At 47.0% G+C, this 19,163-nt stretch overlaps 2 protein-coding genes across 10 annotated transcripts; one reads left to right on the forward strand and one right to left on the reverse strand.

Annotated features, from left to right (window-relative positions):
- The first annotated feature begins 9,618 nt into the window (after positions 1-9,618).
- On the forward strand, positions 9,619-15,036 carry LOC100279867 (L-aspartate oxidase chloroplastic). Of its 6 annotated transcripts, none has more exons than NR_176417.1 (8): positions 9,662-10,397; positions 10,688-10,834; positions 11,410-11,764; positions 11,929-12,171; positions 12,991-13,058; positions 13,172-13,252; positions 13,406-13,467; positions 13,707-15,036. NR_176417.1 is itself a non-coding variant. In NM_001407757.1 (8 exons), the coding sequence occupies exons 2-8, from the start codon at positions 10,704-10,706 to the stop codon at positions 14,770-14,772; spliced, it is 1,995 nt and encodes a 664-aa protein (NP_001394686.1). In that variant the 5' UTR covers positions 9,662-10,397; positions 10,536-10,703; the 3' UTR covers positions 14,773-15,036. The 6 variants fall into 6 exon arrangements, 4 of the variants coding, with proteins under 4 accessions (XP_035823841.1, XP_035823840.1, NP_001394686.1 ...); NR_176416.1 differs by having other exon boundaries at positions 11,410-11,577; positions 13,002-13,058; positions 13,707-14,981; NM_001407757.1 differs by having other exon boundaries at positions 10,536-10,834; positions 13,002-13,058.
- Positions 14,992-18,056, reverse strand: LOC100284695 (UL36 tegument protein). 4 transcript variants are annotated; one of them, XR_002750663.2, is made up of 4 exons: positions 17,425-18,056; positions 17,158-17,293; positions 15,982-16,161; positions 14,992-15,351 (listed from the first exon to the last, which is right to left on the reverse strand). XR_002750663.2 is itself a non-coding variant. In NM_001196801.1 (3 exons), exons 1-3 carry the CDS (start codon positions 18,003-18,005, stop codon positions 15,160-15,162), a joined length of 909 nt encoding a protein of 302 aa, NP_001183730.1. In that variant the 5' UTR covers positions 18,006-18,055; the 3' UTR covers positions 15,026-15,159. The 4 variants fall into 4 exon arrangements, 1 of the variants encoding a protein (NP_001183730.1); XR_002750664.2 differs by having other exon boundaries at positions 15,982-16,190; XR_004858205.1 differs by having other exon boundaries at positions 15,006-15,351; positions 15,455-16,161.
- Positions 18,057-19,163: the final 1,107 nt, after the last annotated feature.

Below are 19,163 nucleotides of genomic sequence, written 5' to 3' on the forward strand. Positions count from 1 at the left end.
GATAAGGAGCGACAACGGGTCCGAGTTCAAGAACTTACAAGTTGAGGAGTATCTTGATGAGGAAGGTGTCAAGCATGAGTTCTCCGCTCTCTACACACCACAGCAAAACGGTGTGGTAGAGAGGAAGAATAAGACACTTATCGACATGGCAAGGACGATGCTTGGAGAGTTCAAGACGCCCGAGCGGTTTTGGTCGGAAGCTGTGAACATAGCTTGCCACGCCATAAACCGGCTCTATCTGCATCGTCTCCTCAAGAAGACCTCCTACGAACTCCTTACCGGTAACAAACCCAATGTCTCTTACTTTCGTGTATTTGGGAGCAAATGCTACATTTTGGTGAAGAAAGGTAGACATTCCAAATTTGCTCCCAAAGCTGTAGAAGGGGTTTTACTAGGGTATGACTCAAATACAAAGGCGTATAGAGTCTTCAACAAATCATCAGGTTTGGTTGAAGTCTCTAGCGATGTTGTATTTGATGAGACTAATGGCTCTCCAAGAGAGCAAGTTGATCTTGATGATATAGATGAAGATGATGTTCCGACGGTCGCAATACGCACCATGGCGATTGGAGATGTGAGACCACAGGAACAACAAGAGCAAGATCAACCTTCTTCCTCAATGATGGTGCATCCCCCAACTCAAGATGATGGACAGGTTCATCAAGAAGAGGCGTGTGATCAAGGGGGAGCACAAGAAGAACAAGCTATGGAGGAAGAAGCACCACCAGCCCCTCCAACTCAAGTCTGAGCAACGATTCAAAGAAATCACCCCGTCAATAAGATTCTGGGTGACATAAGCAAGGGAGTAACTACTCGCTCAAGATTAGCTAATTTTTGTGAGCATTACTCGTTTGTCTCTTCTTTTGAGCCTTTCAGGGTAGAATAGGCCTTGCAAGATCCGGACTGGGTGTTGGCCATGCAAGAAGAGTTCAACAACTTCAAGAGGAATGTAGTTTGGAGCCTGGTGCCACGTCCAAAGCAAAACGTTGTGGGAACCAAGTGGGTGTTTCGCAACAAGCAAGACGAGCACGGAGTGGTGACAAGAAACAAGGCTCGACTTGTGGCAAAAGGTTATGCCCAAGTCGCAGGTTTGGATTTCGAGGAGACTTTTGCTCCTGTGGCTAGGCTAGAGTCTATTAGAATATTATTAGCCTATGCCGCTCACCACTCTTTCAGGTTGTTTCAAATGGATGTGAAGAGCGCTTCCTCAATGGGCCAATAAAGGAGGAGGTGTACGTGGAACAACCCCCTGGCTTTGAGGATGACAGGTACCCCGACCATGTGTGTAAGCTCTCTAAGGAGCTCTATGGACTTAAGCAAGCCCCAAGAGCATGGTATGAATGCCTTAGAGATTTCTTAATTGCTAATTCTTTCAAGGTTGGGAAAGTTGATCCCACTCTTTTCACTAAGACTTGTGACGGTGACCTTTTTGTGTGCTAAATTTATGTCGATGACATAATATTTGGCTCTACTAACCAAAAGTCTTGTGAGGAGTTTAGCAGGGTGATGACTCAAAAGTTTGAGATGTCAATGATGGGCGAGTTGAACTACTTCCTTGGGTTCCATGTGAAGCAACTCAAGGACGGCACCTTCATCTCCCAAACGAAGTACACTCAAGATCTTCTCAAGAGGTTTGGGATGAAGGACGCCAAGCCCGCAAAGACACCTATGGGAACCGACGAACATGTCGACCTCAACAAAGGAGGTAAGTCCGTTGATCAAAAGGCATACCGGTCTATGATAGGGTCATTACTTTATTTATGTGCTAGTATACCGGATATTATGCTTAGCGTATGCATGTGTGCTAGATATCAATCCGACCCAAGGGAATGTCACCTTGTGGCCGTTAAGCGGATTCTTAGATATTTAGTTTCTACGCCTTGCTTCGGGATCTGGTATCCAAATGGGTCTACCTTTGGCTTGATTGGATATTCAGACTCCGATTATGCTGGATGCAAGGTTGATAGGAAGAGTACATCAGGGACGTGCTAATTTTTAGGAAGGTCCCTGGTGTCTTGGAGTTCAAAGAAACAAACCTCTGTTGCCCTATCCACCGCTGAGGCCGAGTATGTTGCCGCGGGACAGTGTTGCGTGCAACTACTTTGGATGAGGCAAACCCTCCGGGACTTTGGCTACAATCTGAGCAAAGTCCCACTCCTATGTGATAATGAGAGTGCAATCCGCATGGCGGATAATCCTGTTGAACACAGCCGCTAAGCACATAGACATCCGGCATCACTTTCTGAGAGACCACCAGCAAAAGAGAGATATCGAGGTTTTCCATATTAGCACCGAGAACCAGCTAGCTGATATCTTTACCAAGCCATTAGATGAGAAAACCTTTTGCAGGATGCATAGTGAGCTAAATGTCTTAGATTAGCGTAAGTTGGATTGATTTATAGCATACATGTGCTTTATGCCTTTGATTAAGTTACTTTATGCATTTATGAAATTTGTTGATTATTTATGGTGCTCAAGTTGTGCAAGGGATCCCTGGACCTCACAAGTCCATGTGTGAATGATGCACATATTTAGGGGGAGAAGTGCTACAACTTGACCCTTTGAGACTAACCTTTGTGTTTAAGTGTACTTGATGTAGTATAAAAGGTGCATTGAAAGGGAAAGGTGAACTTGGACCATGCAAAGACTTCCACTGCACTCCGGTATTAGTGTACTCACCTCCAAGTTCATTCTTATGTTCATATTGTCTTTTTGCTCTTAATTGACAATTTTGGTGAGGCAATGGGGTTAAAGGGCCAAAAATGATCCTGTTTTGGTGCTTGATGCCAAAGGGGGAGAAATTAAGGCCAAAGCAAATGGATCAGCTACCACTTGAGAATTTTGAAAATAGAGAGTTAGAGTTTTTGATTTGTCCAAAATACTCTTATTGCAAAATTTGGTCTCTTGTGGGGGAGAATTTATGATTATGGGAAAAAGGGGGAGTTTTTGGCACTTGGTCATTTTTCCATTGAAATATCTCTCTTTGTGCCTAAACAAGTGTGTTTGACTTAGAGATAGGAAAATGAATTTGATTTGCAAAAACAAACCAAGTGGTGGCAAAGAAAGATCCAAATATGCCAAATTAGAATAAAAAACAATTTGGTCTTCAATTTGAATCGATGTTGCATGTTTTGCATTGCTTTTTTATGTGTTGGCATAAATCACCAAAAAGGGGGAGATTGAAAGGGAAATGTGCCCTTGGGCCATTTCTATAATGTTTTGGTGATTAAGTGTCCAACACATAGTGAGTAAGATATTATGTGCCAAACAAGCAAAAGGTGCAAATCATGTAACAAGGTACGTATCTAGACTTAGTACATTGTTTTGAGTACTAACATATTTTGTCTAAGTGCTAGAAACAAAGAAAAGAAAAGAAGAAAAGGATTGCAAGTGACTTGGCTGTGTACAGCCGAAGTCCAGCTCAGTCTGGCACACCGGAGTGTCCGGTGCGCCAGACTGGCCTCCGGTGAACAGGTCGCTCTCGGGAAAGTTTGGCGGCGTATGCCTATAATTCACTGGACTGTCCGGTGGTGCACCGGACTGTCCGATGAGCCAACGGCCGCCAGCGCAACGGTCGGCCGCGCAATCCACGGGCGACGCGTGGCCCGCGCCAACGGTCGGCAGGGGGCACCGGACAGTGTCCGGTGCGCCAACTACCACAAATCTGTAACGGTCGTCTGCGCCAGAATAGGAAGGAGATCGCACACCGGACATGAACAGTGGTTGTCCGGTGGTGCATCGGACTGTCCGGTGCGCCACCCGACAGAAGGCAAGGATAGTCTTCCTTGTTGGCCTCCAACGGCTCCTAGCTGCCTTGGGGCTATAAAAGGGACCCCTAGGCGCATGGAGGAGTCACCCAAGCATTCAAGAAACATTCTAAGCCTCCAAGACTCCAACTTCGCGCATTTGATTCTTTGAGATAGTGACTTGAGCTCCATTTGAGTTGTGAACTCCGTGGGTTTTGTTTTGAGCTCAAGTTGTGACTTGTGTGCGTGATTGTGCTGTGATTTGAGTCTTGTGTGTGTTGCTCTCCCCTCCCTTACTTCCGTGTTTCTTTTGTGATCATCATTGTAAAGGCGAGAGGCTCCAAGTTGTGGAGATTCCTCGCAAACGGGAGAAAATCAAAGAAAGGAAAAACTGTGGTATTCAAGTTGATCATTGGATCACTTGAAAGGGGTTGAGTGCAACCCTCGTCCATTGGGACGCCACAACGTGGAAGTAGGCAAGTATTACTTGGCCGAACCACGGGATAAAAAACATGTGTCTCTTGTGTGCTTTATCTTTGATTATCTGTGTTCAAGAACTCGCTTCAAGCACTTAGCCGTTCTAATGTTCATAATCAAGTTTTGTGGCTATTAGTGTTGAATTTTACAGGATCACCTATTCACCCCCCCCCTCTAGGTGCTCTCAGTCCTAATCAAAATGTTGTAGGTACCAAGTGGGTATTCCGCAACAAACAAGATGAGCATGGTGTGGTGATAAGGAATAAAGCCCGACTTGTGGCCAAAGGTTATTCACAAGTCGAAGGTTTTGACTTTGATGAAACTTATGCACCCGTAGCTAGGCTTGAGTCAATTCGCCTATTACTTGCCTATGCTACTTACCATGGCTTTAAGCTTTATCAAATGGACGTGAAAAGTGCCTTCCTCAATGGCCCTATCAAGGAAGAGGTCTATGTTGAGCAACCTCCTGGCTTTAAAGATAGTGAGTACCATAACCATGTGTATAAACTCTCAAAGGCGCCTTATGGGCTTAAGCAAGCCCCAAGAGCATGGTATAAATGCCTACGAGATTTCCTTGTCACTAATGGTTTCAAAGTCGGAAAAGCCGATCCTACTCTCTTTATTAAGACTGTTGCAAAGACTTGTTTATATGCCAAATTTATGTTGATGATATTATATTTGGGTCTACTAACAAGTCAACTTGTGAATAGTTTAGTAGGATCATGATACAGAAATTCGAGATGTCTATGATGGGGGAGTTGAAATATTTTCTAGGATTTTAAATCAAGCAACTCTAAGAGGACACCTTCATCAGCCAAACAAAGTACATTCAAGACATACTTAAGAAGTTTGGAATGAAGGATGGCAAACCTATCAAGACACCCATGGGAACCAATGGGCATCTCGACCTCGATACGGGAGGTAAATCCGTAGATCAAAAGGTATACCGGTCGATGATAGGATCTTTACTCTATTTATGTGCATCTCGATTGGATATTATGCTTTCAGTATGCATGTGTGCAAGATTTCAAGCAAATCCTAAGGAATTCACCTTAGGGCCGTGAAGAGAATCATGAGATACTTAGTTTACACTCCTAAGTTTGGGCTTTGGTACCCCAAGGGATCTACCTTTGATCTAATTAGGTATTCCGATGCCGATTGGGCAGGATGTAAAATTGATAGGAAGAGCATATCAGAGACTTGCCAGTTTTTGGGAAGATCCCTAGTATCATGGGCTTCAATGAAACAAAATTCAGTAGCTCTTTCCACCGCCGAAGCCGAGTACATTGCCGCAGGCCATTGTTGTGCGCAATTACTTTGGATGAGGCAAACCCTTAGGGACTATGGCTACAAATTGAGTAAAGTCCCTCTCCTATACAATAATGAGAGTGCAATCCGCATGGTGGATAATCCCGTTGAACACAGCCGCACTAAGCACATAGACATCCGGTACCACTTTCTGAGAGATCACCAACAAAAGGGGATATCTAGATTGCTTATGTCAATACCCACAACCAATTAGTCGATAACTTTACCAGCCACTAGATGAGAAAACCTTTAGCAAGCTTACGAATGAGCTAAAATACTTGATTCTCGGAATTTTGATTGAAACATTGCACACATAGCTCAAGTATATATCCTTGATCATGTCTCTTTCATTTGGTGCAAATGCATATTTCTTATTATTCTTGTGCCAAGGCTACGACTAATGCGTTTTCAAGTGTATTCCTATACTAAGTCGTAGATTGAAAGGGAAATGGACTCTTCGGCAAAGAACAAGGCTTCCACTCCACAACTCTGATGGTATCATTTACCCTTTGTCGTTGTTACTCCACAATCTCAATTGGTATAATCCTTCACTCTTATTTACTTGTACCAATGGGGAGAAAATGAAAAGGGCCCTCAAGTTCTCCGTTTTTGGCGATTAATGCCAAAGGGGGAGAGAATATTAAGCCCAAAGCAAAAGGACCGCACCACCACCATTTAAAAATTTTTAGTATATTTCTCAAATTGGTATCTTTCAAAAATAAAGAATTTCAATTAGTACTTAATCAAAATGAATTTTCAATTGGTATGTGAAGAGAATTTCTAAATTGGTATCTTCAAAACCTCACATTAAGAATGAAAGAAATTTCAAATTGGTATCTATCTCAAAACCCTCTTGAAAGCTAAGGGGAGAATTTCATTCAGGGGGAGCTTTTATGTAGTCAAAGGAAAAGCATTTGAAACAGGGGAGAAATTTCAAAATCCTAAAAATGCTTCTTGCAATCATATTCCTATACCTTTGACTATTTGCAAAAGTTTTTAATAGATTTCCAAAGGATTTGCAAAAACAAAACTTGCGGTGCAAATGTGGTCCAAAATATTAAATAAAAAAGGTAATCCATTCGCTCTTATTTTTAGTGATACTTTCAATTGGTTTAACTCCAAGTAACATATGCACATTCATATCAAATGCAAACTAGTCACAATTATGTACTTTATATTTGATTTGGTTTGTGTTAGCATCAATCACCAAAAAGGGGGAGATTGAAAGGGAAATAAGGCTAACCATTTTCTATAATTAATTTTGGTGGTTGATGTTCAACACAAACACATGGACTAACTAGTTTGTCTAGAATTCATGTATTACAGGTAGGGGTGGTAACGGGCCATTTAATTTAGCCTACCAAATTTAAGGATCGGGTCAAGTTAGGGTCGGATCATAAAACAATACAATTTTGAACTAATAAAATTAAGGGCCTTGTTGGTTTGTGAAGGAAGTATTAGGGTCATGATCCATTACCATCCCTAATTACAGGTGCATAAGGTTCAACATAAACAAGAAAGAAATCAAGTTAGGGACACAATTTAATTAGAGCAAAAGAACTTGAGTGTGTTGATAAATGGCGCACTGGATTGTCCGGTGTGCCATCGGATAGTGTCCGGTGCACCATGCCCGTACAACTCCAAACCAGCCACTCTCGGGTTTCTGTCAGGGGCGCTCCGCTATAATTCACCGGATTGTCCGGTGTGCCACCAGACTGTCCGGTGAGCCAACGGAGCAACGACTCCCTGCGCCAACGGTCGACTCTGCAAAGTGCTACAGTTGTGAACAGTGTCGCGACAGAGTGAGAAGCGCAGAAGTCAGAGCGCACCGGACTGTCCGGTGTGGCACCGGACTGTCCGGTGCCGCAAGAAGACAAAGTCTCCAACGGTCGACCAGCTCCGAACTCTTACAGTTAGCTGACGTGGCAGAGCACCGGACAATGAACAGTGGGTGTCCGGTGCGCCCATCGCCAGCAGCCTTGGCAAACGACTACAATGTGATTGGGGGCTATAAATACCCCCCAACCACCACATCCTTTGGCATCCAAGCATTCCAAACATCTCATTCAATACAAGAGCAAAAGACTCAACTTCAAGACACATCAAATAGATTGAATCCTCTCTAAGCCTCCAAATCAACTCAATTCCATTAGGGACTTGAGAGAGGGTGTTTTGTGTTCTTTTGTTGCTCTTGTCACTTAGATTGGCCTTTTTTCTTTTCCCATTCTTATTCTCAAGTGCTTTGTAAGCGAAGCAAGAGACACTAAGTGTGTGGTGGTCTGTGCGGGATCTTAGTGACCCGTGAGATTAAGGAAGAAGGCTCACTCGGTCTAAGTGACCGTTTGAGAAAGGGAAATGGTTGAAATAGACCCGGTCTTTGTGACCTCGGTTCTTTGGAACTGAACCTCGGTAAAATAAATCATCGTGTTCACTCGCCTTGATTATTGTTTGATTAGTTTTTCCCTCTCTTCAGACTTGAATTTAATTCTAACGCTAACCCCGGCTTGTAGTGTGTGTTTAAAGTTGTAAATTTTAGGTTTCGCCTATTCACCCCCTCTAAGCGACTTTCACTAGCTGCATGAGGCACATGCACACTACAGAGTGCAGACTGCACACGAGATAGAGCTACAATGTCTCAAGGCCTCAAGCACAGATGCAGTCGTCCAGTCGAGCAGAGGCAGAGCTGATGCACACACACATGTTGTATATTCGTGCACTTGAAACTCCTTATGGGAAACTAGAGTGGCCAATGAGCTAAGAATTTATGGGCTTTGATACATGCACATGATCCGCAAAATGTAAAACGGGATAAAACAGGAAATTCCCGATACAATACGGGATATCGTAAATACGGACGGGAAACACCTCCAACCGTTTTCGGTCCCGTTCTCGGATATACCTATCCCGATTTCCGTACCGTTTTCACATTTTTAAGATAAAATGAAAATGGACGGTTCTAAACGGGAATACGGGACGGGACGATATAATTCCTGTTCGTTTTCTTCCCTATATTTAATAGTGTCTGGGCCAGTCCGGCACGAGCGTCGTGCTATGCTTGGGGCGTAGCCTCGGCCCGTAGTGTTGGTCTGTCTCGGCACAATTATATTTTTTATTTTCAGAAAAAATCGTGTATACATATGTACAATTTATATTTAATATTAAAAACACATGAGCATCACTTTGTACCATTTTATTTTTCTATTAGTTAGACGGCTTCTTCTGGTGTCTCACGCCATTCTTCCATTAGGGCATGGGTTCGAACCCCACCTCATACACCATTTTGTAATATTTTACGTTGATTTAACTAAATGGCCCGACAAGCTAACGGGTTGGCATAGCATGGTCAGCATGTCGACATGTCGTGCGTGGGCCGGAGATACTACCCGTGGGCGTCGGGCCTAGTGGGGTTGTACCGGGTCGTCTGTTTGGCCATCTATATACGTAGATATGGTTTGTAACGTGGAGGTTGGTTGCATCGAAGGAACGGTCGTACAATGGTTTATTTGAAAATAGATGTGAGATATTATTTATAAAAAGATGACGCAGAACGACCATTAAAACTATTGCTTTAATACAATAGAGACAACGACTATAGAGGTTAGAGATGGCAATGGAGACCCGATCCCCGATTCCCCGCGGGGAATTCCCCTATTAGGGGACGAGTATGGGACTAATTTAGTCCCCGCAGGATCTAAACGGGGGAAGTTTAATCCCATCGGGTTCGCGGGGACGGGGACGGGGAACCATCATCTATCCCCGTTCCCCGTTTACCCGCCCTACAAAACTATTTTATTCAAGTTAGTCAATTTACTTGTTAAAATTATAGTAAAAACTCAGTGCATAGCATGTTATAAAATAAAAAACTAAACTCTAAAATAGATGTCTCTTGTAATTTTCAATATTGTTTGTTAAATTTACATTAATTTGATACAATCAATTTAAATTTATCTTTAAATATTGTACTTCTAGCGGGGATAGATTCTCCGCGGGATTACCGGAGATAAATTCTCCGACAGGAATGAGGATGAGAGAAAAAGCTCCCCCGTGAGCGTTTACGGGGATGGGGACAAAGAATTTTTCTCCCCGTGGGGATGGGATGAAGAGCCATTACCCAACAGGAAAATCCCCATTATCATCCCTAATAGAGGTATAGATAGAGAAGATATATTCAATTTGATCCACGTAAACCCGAAAAGACATGAAGAAAAAAAATAAGTAGGCCAAAAGTCAGCGTGAGCAATCCGCCGCACAACCCCCCACGACGGCGGCTGCCCCACCGCGCCCCGGCCACCGTGATTCGCTGGGCCCCGCCGCCTAGGTACGCCGTCCCCAGAAGCCAGAACGCGAAAAGCGAGCACGGGCGGTGGCCCACGGCGTCGACGCCCAGGATCCGGTGAACCTTCCGGTCCATGCGAGAAAAGAGAAAGGGTATCATGGCACCACGCTCACACGACTACGCGAGCCGAGGTGGCGGCGGCGTCGTCACCGGTCTTCGACGGCGATGTGGCGCATTGGGGTGCCAGGAATTTTCCTCGCCTAGTCTTTTTTTTCCCTTTCTGAGCCAAACGGAAGCGCCATTAAACCATCTCTCTCCCGGCACTCCCACGCTCGCTGCCTTTCTTTGGCTGGCAGCCGCTGGCTCCCCACCTGTCCCTCTCCCTCACACCCTTTTCCCCCCGTGGCTTCTCTCGCTGCCGCCCCTCCGCAATAAACCGCTGCCAGCCCGAGCGGCTCCATCGCCCCGCTCGCGCTTTTCGGAGTGCCAAAGGCCGTGATTCCAGCGCTGCTTTTTTTGGAATTCCCGACCTTCTTCCTCTCCTCGTCGTCTCATTGCCATTGGAGCTAGCGTCTCTTGCACAGAGACAGGTGAGAGTTCAGTCCTCTTCTCCCTTCTACACTCCTCCATGTGGCTTCTCAGTTAATTTGTCTGATCCGATCTCTCAAAAGTTTCTTTATTATTATTTTGTCGCCGGGATGATTAGATCTCCTCCTCTTGTCGCCCAGGAACGATCCCACAACGTTGCCTCGTTGTTTCCTCGGAATTCTTGCTTCTCCTGCCCCTTGTTCCTCGGGATTAATCTTGCTTCTTCTGCCTCTGCTCTGTGAAATTCGAGGTTTTTGATCAATCCCGGTGCTCTGGTGTCGTTGTTTTTCAGGCCCAGGGAGGCCGCGATGGCGAACCTGACGAACGGCTTTGCGAGCCTCCATTGCGCAGGGGCGATGCATGTGGACAAAGGGCACATGCAAGCATCGGGACTGCCTTTTCTCTCTTTCAGAAGATGCGCCCAGCTTGATATCTCCAGGTGAAATTGCTGCTGTCAGATGTTCTTCAGACTCAGTGTCATATTTAGTTTTTCCCCGATCGCAAACAACTTTATTTCTCCCCAAAAGGATCCCAGCTGCTTAGTGTATTTTAATAGCCTGTATTTTTTATTCGAAGTTTTATATATCATTCTTAAAGTTCTCCCAGACATTGATTTAAAAGTTATTGTCCACATTTACTTTTTACTACTTTCGAAAAAGAAGCTGTATAGGAATTCCAAGCTGGCCGAGTTCAGCTAAAATAGGGATTTGCTAAAATTCATTTTTTCAGGCGATGGTTGTTGTATACATTTTATACTAAAACTGCAGATTCAGTTTGTTGCCAGTTATGTAGGTATAATCTGCAATTTTCGGTTCTGAGAATAAAAAACCCACCAAGCAAAAATTACACCTGAAATATCAGAGAAGTGGCTAAAATAAGGACCAAACATGTAAAGTGTTTTCAGTTAATCGAGTTACATATTGCAATTTGCACCTCTCATGTGACAGCTCCTTCATGTGGTACCACTGTTGTATTGTTTAGTCTGGTGACAGTGCGTTAATTCTGCTTAAACAGACTAGGTAGCGTGCCTCGTTTCATGGGCGCAACATCTGCTACTGTCTCCCAACATCATGTGAGGCAGAGGATCAGCGCCATCAGAGCCTCTACTCTTTCCTGCCTGCAAGACGATGCCACAAAATTCTTTGATTTTGTGGTTATTGGCAGCGGTGTTGCTGGCCTAAGGTATGCTCTGGAAGTTTCAAAGCACGGCTCTGTTGCTATTATCACCAAGGCAGAGCCTCATGAGAGCAACACAAACTATGCACAAGGCGGTGTTAGTGCCGTTCTATGCCCCTCGGATTCTGTAGAAAGTCACATGAAAGACACAATTGTTGCAGGGGCTTATTTGTGCGATGAAGAGATTGTCAGGGTAAGCGTTAGCATCCGCCATTTACAGTGGTTTTTCAATTGCCTCAATGTTATATAGATGCATTTTACAACAGATCGTCGCTTGTGAACAAATTCTTTCATGCATTTGTACAGTTGTTAATTCATATTTGTTAGCAGATAAATAACATTTGTGCTGTCTTTCAGGTAGTTTGCACAGAAGGTCCAGAGCGTGTCAAGGAACTAATTGCCATGGGTGCCTCATTCGACCATGGTGAAGATGGTAGGCTGCACCTTGCAAGGGAAGGTGGTCATTCTCACAACAGAATTGTCCATTCTGCCGATATGACTGGAAGAGAGATTGAAAGAGCACTGCTTCAAGCAGTTCACAATGATGATAACATATCTTTGTTTGGTCATCACTTTGCTATTGATCTATTGACATGTCAGGTTGGTATATATTTTTTATGACAGTCGTTGACCTATGGTGGATTATACTTTCATTAGGCATGTTCTTGCATCTATTTTTCTTATGTTACTTTTGGAGGCTTTCCGCTATATAGTTGTGTGCATGTTGTTTTCCTAATTTCTTCTGTGAACATTGATACCTAGGACTACCCTTGGACTACGCGAAAGCTGTTTGCAAACTGGTGATTCGCTAGATTAATTATTTCTTTTTTATCATCTGACTTAAAAAAATAACAAACTAACAGAACTTTGTAGAAACAACCAAAATAGTGGAACCTGCTCATAATTAATGGCCCTGCAGTCTCGAGTATAAAAAGGTTTTAGAACCTGGTTGCTGAAGTGTTCACTTTTCAGGAAACAGAGTAGGAAGCGACAAGGCCAAGATATCGTATCTTAATGGCCTGCTATCATTGGCTTCCGGTCAACATGTTTGTTGATAGTGACCTCTTAAACGCAACCTTAAAATGTCGCACTCAGTGATGCTTAGCTTGCAATATGCCTCTTTCATTTGATCATTTCCCCACTTCTGTTCTCAGATTACACTCACATCTGACATGATGTACTTGTTTTTGTTTATTTCCCAGCTTTCAATGCCTTTGTTCAGTTAATTTGTTTAAATTACATGAACTTTACGGCCTTTTTACATGTGCGTTTGATGGAAACAAAGCCAATTACAGTTATGTTCTATAGGTGGAAATATGTGCTGTGCTATATGACATGCCTATTTTGCTTCTCCACTTGTAAAGTTTCTACTTAAAGTGTTCTTTACACCCATGACAAGTTGATGACTAATATGAGCAGTTCTGTTGCAGAAAAATGGTGAAATCTATTGCTATGGAGTGGATTCAATAGACATTGAAACCCAGAAGGTATTTTTTTTTCATTTTCACATGTGTGCCTCATTTTCTCATGTCATATGTCATCTCAGTTATAAACTTTTAGCACCACTCTGGTTCAAAAAAACTGTTCTTATGTCTTCCAGGTAGTCCGCTTCATCTCGAAAGTGACATTGCTTGCATCAGGAGGAGCTGGCCATATATATCCCACAACCACCAATCCACCGGTATTTTTTGAGGACACTGCACTCTTGAATATCTTATGTTTAAGCCAACATCTGGCATTGTCTTTTTGCTATCTATTCTGCTAGGCCTGCATGCTTTTCCAGTAGTACAATTATTGGCAAGATGAACATATTCCTTAAAATTTGGTGTTTCAGGTAGCTACTGGGGACGGAATCGCAATGTGTCATCGTGCTCAGGCTGTAATATCCAATATGGAGTGAGTTTCTGTGGCCTGAGACACCCCTTTTGTTCTCAATATAAAATATATAAAATTTGTAGCCATCACTATTATTCGCTAGTTAAAAATTTATACACCAGGGTTCTGTTTGTTTGTACCAGTAGGTACTTTGCGAATCTGTACCTCTTCAATAAAATCGTTTGTAATTCAGTTTTCTTCTACTTATTATATCACTAGTGAATACCATGACTAAAAAAGCCTCTACTTTGTATTGTCAGGTTTGTGCAGTTCCATCCAACTGCACTTTCAGATGAGGGCCTGCCAATAAAGCCAAAGACAAGAAGAGAGAATGCATTTCTCATAACGGAAGCGGTGAGAGGAGACGGAGGAATTCTTTACAACCAGTCCATGGAGAGATTCATGCCGATGTACGATGACCGCTCGGAGCTGGCGCCGAGAGACGTGGTTGCGAGGAGCATAGACGACCAGCTGAAGAAACGAGGCGAAAAGTATGTCCTCCTGGACATCAGCCACAGACCAAGAGACAAGGTTCTTGCCCACTTCCCCAACATCGCCGCCGAGTGCCTGCGGTACGGCCTGGACATCACCCGGCAGCCCATCCCGGTGGTCCCGGCGGCGCACTACATGTGCGGCGGCGTCCGGGCAGGGCTGCAGGGGGAGACCAACGTGAAGGGCCTCTACGTGGCCGGCGAGGTCGCGTGCACGGGGCTGCACGGTGCCAACCGGCTAGCAAGCAACTCGCTGCTGGAAGCGCTGGTGTTCGCCAGGAGGGCGGTGCAGCCGTCCATCGACCTCATGGTGGATGCCGACGGAGATGCCAGACCGTCGCTGGTGGCGAGGTGGGCACGGCCGACGCTGCCGCGGTCGGTGCTGGGCGACAGCGTGCTGTCGGACATCGTGGGGCGGACGAGGCAGGCCAGGATGGAGCTGCAATCAGTGATGTGGGAGTATGTCGGCATCGTGCGCTCGACGGGGCGGCTGAAGCAGGCCGAGTGGAGGATCGGTGACCTGGAGTCGGAGTGGGAGGAGTTCCTGTTCCGGCGGGGGTGGAAGCCGACCACGGTGGGCGTCGAGGTCTGCGAGATGCGCAACCTCTTCTGCTGCGCCAAGCTCGTCGTCAGGAGCGCGCTGGCCAGGCGCGAGAGCCGCGGCCTGCACTTCACCGAGGACTTCCCGTACCTGGAGGAGAGCAGGAGGAAGCCTACGGTCATCTTCCCGGCCGCCGTGCAGGAGCTCACGTGGAGCTCCAAGCCGTTGCAGAGGCAGCTGCAAGCAGATGACAATGCATGCAGTTCATCCGGCTGGGCCTTGGGGATTCGTTAATTCATTCATTAATTTTTAAGAACTCTCAGTCGACAGCATACACAAAATCCAGACAGTTAGGCTGTAGTAGCCTGCGTATCTTTGCAATTCTTGCCAGTTCCAGCTGTTGCAACTTGTAAACGGTGTTGTTGGAGCTGCATTATGGTTTATGAACCTTGATCCGTAGTATATGTATGTGGTGATTGGCTGATTGCACACCAACTGATGACCATTGTGATGTCATGCAGAAAAAATTGCGAGAACTTCTGAATTTCATTTACCACACAAGTGAGTTGCCATTTGACATGTAGATACATCATCGCTAGAAGTTCAGAGTTCCCATCACATTTATACACACATGAAACCTGCACCAAAAACTTTGTTCAGAAATGAAGTTGTCAGGATCAGCTACATGTCTCGGCGGAACAGATTGTATGCGGAGATGAGGGAGCAAATGGCGAAAACAACAAATGCCACGAAAGATATGGCAATGGAGCCGTTCGCCATGCTCGGGAAGGAATCGCTCCCCCAGTTCTCAATCAAATCACTTGCTCGAGCAGTTGCTGATGACGATGACGATATCAGAAGGTATGCTACCACCTGAAACGGCAAAAGAAGTTACCATCATGAGAGCAAGCTCGTCCCTGGAAATTGGGAGTACACATCTATATTCACAATAGTTGGGGATCAGGGGCGGACTCACCACCCAGGCACCGCAGGCGGTGGCCTGGGCTGGCTCGCCAGCTGCAATGGAGGGCAAGGCGCGAGCACAGTGCACGGAAGCAAGCAGCACGTGGCACGAGCACAGGCGTGGGGATCACACCGTATTCTCGCCTAGGCTGTCATCAGTTCCTGGGTCCGCCACTGTTGGGGATAGACGGGGGAGAAACGAGCTACTCCAATGCACAGTTTGGTTATCTAGTCGATTCTATTCCCTAAGAGACAGACCAGGTGACCAATTGTGATTAGTCATCGACCAGGGCGACTAAACAACACTAGTAGTCCCCTATATGTCAGGACAAATATATATCATATACTATGTATACAAGTGCAGAACCAAATCTACACAAGTGCAGCAGCCAAGACACAAGCCAGCACCCACCAGCAGCAGTAGACATACACATCAGTAAATGGCAGAAAAGCAGAACAAACAGGAATTGCTACACCGCTACTGCAGCAGTCAAGATTCAGGAATAAGATCTCAAGAAAATGGAGGAATGGAGGAAGTACCATGATCGTGAGCTCATCCTCGCAGACCAGCAGCAGTTAGGATGGGAAGGGTTGCAAATTGGTCCAAAAAAATTAATCCCAAAAACTTAAACCGAAGTGGCTCCAGCCATAGTAGATGCACCCAATGTCTCAGCTGCTCAGCAATTGCAATATGTTTCTTGCTGCTCACCCCCTAGCCGCCTGACTAATCATGATTAGTCATCACATGTCTAGAAAAGTAATCAGTCTAATCAGGTTGTAGCTCCTAGTCGAGTCCAGAGTAGCGATTAGGACTACTAACCGTGATTAATTGAATGACTTAATAACACTGCAAGTTTCAACCCTGAAACTATTGTGTTTGTGGGATACTTGTTGAAGTTAGCCATCTAAACTATCTATTTAACCTTTCACAAAGTCAATTCTGGCACTAGCTATCACGTGCTTAGAAACAGGGAGGAATGGAGATATGTCACCTCAAATGTAAGTGACAAGGAGGCAGTATCAAGTTTGTGTAACTGACAAAATAAGGAGTATAATTGACACTAGTACAGTGACATCACAGTAAAGGTGCTGCACACCAATATTATGGTCTTGTAACTCTATGCACTTGAGCACATATTCGTTGTGAAGACATATTAACTAAGCAAGCTCATGCTCATCAATTGCTCACTCACTCAATTTACATTTGAGCATGGATGCAATGAACGTGAAAATGAGATATGTCGAACATGCCAATGATCTTGCTGATCCTCATGTATAAAGTATCAAGAGTAAGCTAGGTTTTATTTCCAGGCTGATGTTGAATATTCTCTACTCAACTTCAGATAAGTAGCAATTAACATCCACAAATATTCATCACAAATTTGGATGACGCAAAGTTTAGCACAGGATAGGACGATCAGAATGCAGGCATTTGGTGCGTATCATATGAAGAGGCGATGAACTAACCATGCCGACTTCAATCCAGGCAGCAAATGGAGGGAGCATAAATTAACCAAGGAGTGTATCAGCAATCACAAGTAAGTCATCTCCTTCACCACCAGATTAAAAAGCCTATACTGTGCTTCAGTAAGACGACTTCTACCAATTCCTCTTCCTCGGTGTAACATCATAGCAAGGAGGGCAACCATTTGCACAGCCGTAAACAAGCCTACGAAGAGCGAGCGGTAAAGACGACACGAGGCAGCAGGCACACACCTGATCCATGGTGAAGTCGAAGAGATCACGCTTGGGATGGGGAATCAAATGCTTGTTCCTCCTCATGAGCTCGGCGAGCGCGACGAACTGGAACACCGAGTACAGGAAGCCGACGACGTTGACGGCCTCCGAGTACCTGCGCACGCAGCAGAACGGATGGCTTACGCGTGAACGGAGTCGCCAACCCAAGCTATACATAGAAAACCCTAGCAGGCGAGGCGAGTGAGCGCCGTAGGAATCAAGGGGATTTCGTGTGCGCGCGCGTACCGGAACTGGGCGTAGTTGCTGTAGGAGTCGCGGGCCCAGCCCCTGCGAGTGTCGGAGGCGAGCACGGCGAGCGCGGCGAGGCAGAGCCCCGCGGCGGCGGCCCTGGCCAGCAGCGCGGCGCGCTGCATCACCGCGGCCCGGCGCTTGCGCGACAGAATGGCGGGCACGACCCGGTCGGCCGACCTGACCTGCGCGTGAGGAGGCGGGGCCCTTGGAGCTGGAGCCGGAGAGGCAGCGGGAGGGGGAGGGGGAGCCGCAGGCAGAGGCGGGGCGGGCGGGGGCGTCTTCGCGGGCTGCTGCCGCCGCGGCGCGGGCGGATCGTGGCGAGCGCGACGGCCGCCGTTCCACGAGTACCACCCGCCTCCGCCGCCGCGGCCAGGGTTCGGTTCGGCGGTGTGCGACGTGGCGCGCGGCGGCACGTACCTGGCGGCGGCGGCGGCGTGGTGCGTGGAGGCGACGACGACGTCCTCCGGGGACGCGGCGGCGCCGGGGAGCTTCTCCGTGTCGGCCAGCCACTCGCCGCTGCCCGCCCTGTCGCGCGTCGGCGACGGGGTGGCCTGCTGCTGCGCCTGGAGCGCCATGTGGGTGGAGGCAGAGGAATACACTGGGCTGTTTTTCCGTACGAGTCTGGGATAGTAATACTCGGTGGTTACCCGTTGGCCGTTGCCATCTGTACTAGTGAGAAAGCTTCTGCTTCTGTTGAGTTGACAGTCGGGTTGGACCGGACCGGAGCAGCCCAAATGAAACGTGCAGTCGGGCTGGACCGGACTGGATGCGTGGGGTTGAGATCTAGCGTTGATCACGGCCCACCAAACTGTCAGCTTGTGCTGCTCAGTTGAGTTGACAGTCGGCATTCATTTGCTAAAAAACATCAGATTAGCTGCTGACCAAGATGCGTGCATGCTCGGCCCGCGAGACACGTACGGCCGCTTGTGCACTCCCAGACCCAGTTTCCCACAATCCCACTGCATGGTCTTGGTCTGGGTCTAGCTGTCTAGCCACGCCATACACATGCACGCCACGCCAGGAAGCAGGAGCAGAGGAGCACACTCTAACTCTGCCAACCAACAGGGCACCCGAGAACCGGTCCATACTCCATCCACCTCTCGACCATCTCCACCCACTCACCGCTGGCAGCGGCGCCCGGCCAGCCGCCCAGCTCCGGTCCCGACCCTTTACTTTCGCTCGACTACCCGCCGGGCCGGCCCATCACACCGTTCGTCGCTCGCTCGTACGCCATGGCGGAAGCCTCTTCGCCGTCGTCGTCGCCGCTGCGCGTCCCGCCGCAGCGGGCCGTGGCACTCGTCGCCGCGCTCCTCGTGCTCGTGCTCCTCCGCGCGCCGTGCGGCGGCGCCATCAGGCCGGTGCGCGAGGGGGCGAGTAACGGTGGCGCCGCTACTGTTGCGCGGGCGCAGGACGGCGGTCACCGCCACCGGGCAGCGAGTACGACGGTCGGCGGCCGCGCTCACACCCCGCCGTCCGGCCCGTCGTGGAACCACAACTGAGCCGAGCGTACGGTGCTCGTCGTCGTACGTCCAGCGCGTGCGCTCGGGTCGGATCGAGCTCCCCTCGCCGCCGAGCCGATCGTCAAGGTTCACGGCCGGTCGGCTGTCCGTGTCCGGCCTGGAGCGTAAAAAACAAAAAGTTTCCCGTTCATCCTTTTCCTAGCTCACGTGGTCCGTTCCAAATTATAGTTCGTCTCGGTTTATTTACGAATTCAAAGCATCTCATCTCAGGTT

Source organism: Zea mays, chromosome 5, assembly GCF_902167145.1.
Source record: "Zea mays cultivar B73 chromosome 5, Zm-B73-REFERENCE-NAM-5.0, whole genome shotgun sequence".
In the NCBI taxonomy this organism is placed as follows: domain Eukaryota; kingdom Viridiplantae; phylum Streptophyta; class Magnoliopsida; order Poales; family Poaceae; genus Zea; species Zea mays.

What these genes read in the sequence shown, in the direction of transcription:
- LOC100279867 (NM_001407757.1), top strand. Translation starts at nt 10,704, where the DNA reads ATGGCGAACCTGACGAACGGCTTTGCGAGCCTCCATTGCGCAGGGGCG. An exon ending in TTGATCTATTGACATGTCAG is followed by an intron (nt 12,172 to 13,001) that starts GTTGGTATATAT and finishes GTTCTGTTGCAG; the next exon opens with AAAAATGGTGAAATCTATTG. An exon ending in TAGACATTGAAACCCAGAAG is followed by an intron (nt 13,059 to 13,171) that starts GTATTTTTTTTT and finishes TATGTCTTCCAG; the next exon opens with GTAGTCCGCTTCATCTCGAA.
- LOC100284695 (NM_001196801.1), bottom strand. Translation starts at nt 18,005, where the DNA reads ATGGCGCTCCAGGCGCAGCAGCAGGCCACCCCGTCGCCGACGCGCGAC. An exon ending in AGCAACTACGCCCAGTTCCG is followed by an intron (nt 17,294 to 17,424) that starts GTACGCGCGCGC and finishes CTGCGTGCGCAG; the next exon opens with GTACTCGGAGGCCGTCAACG. An exon ending in TCGACTTCACCATGGATCAG is followed by an intron (nt 15,352 to 17,157) that starts GTGTGTGCCTGC and finishes TTGCCGTTTCAG; the next exon opens with GTGGTAGCATACCTTCTGAT.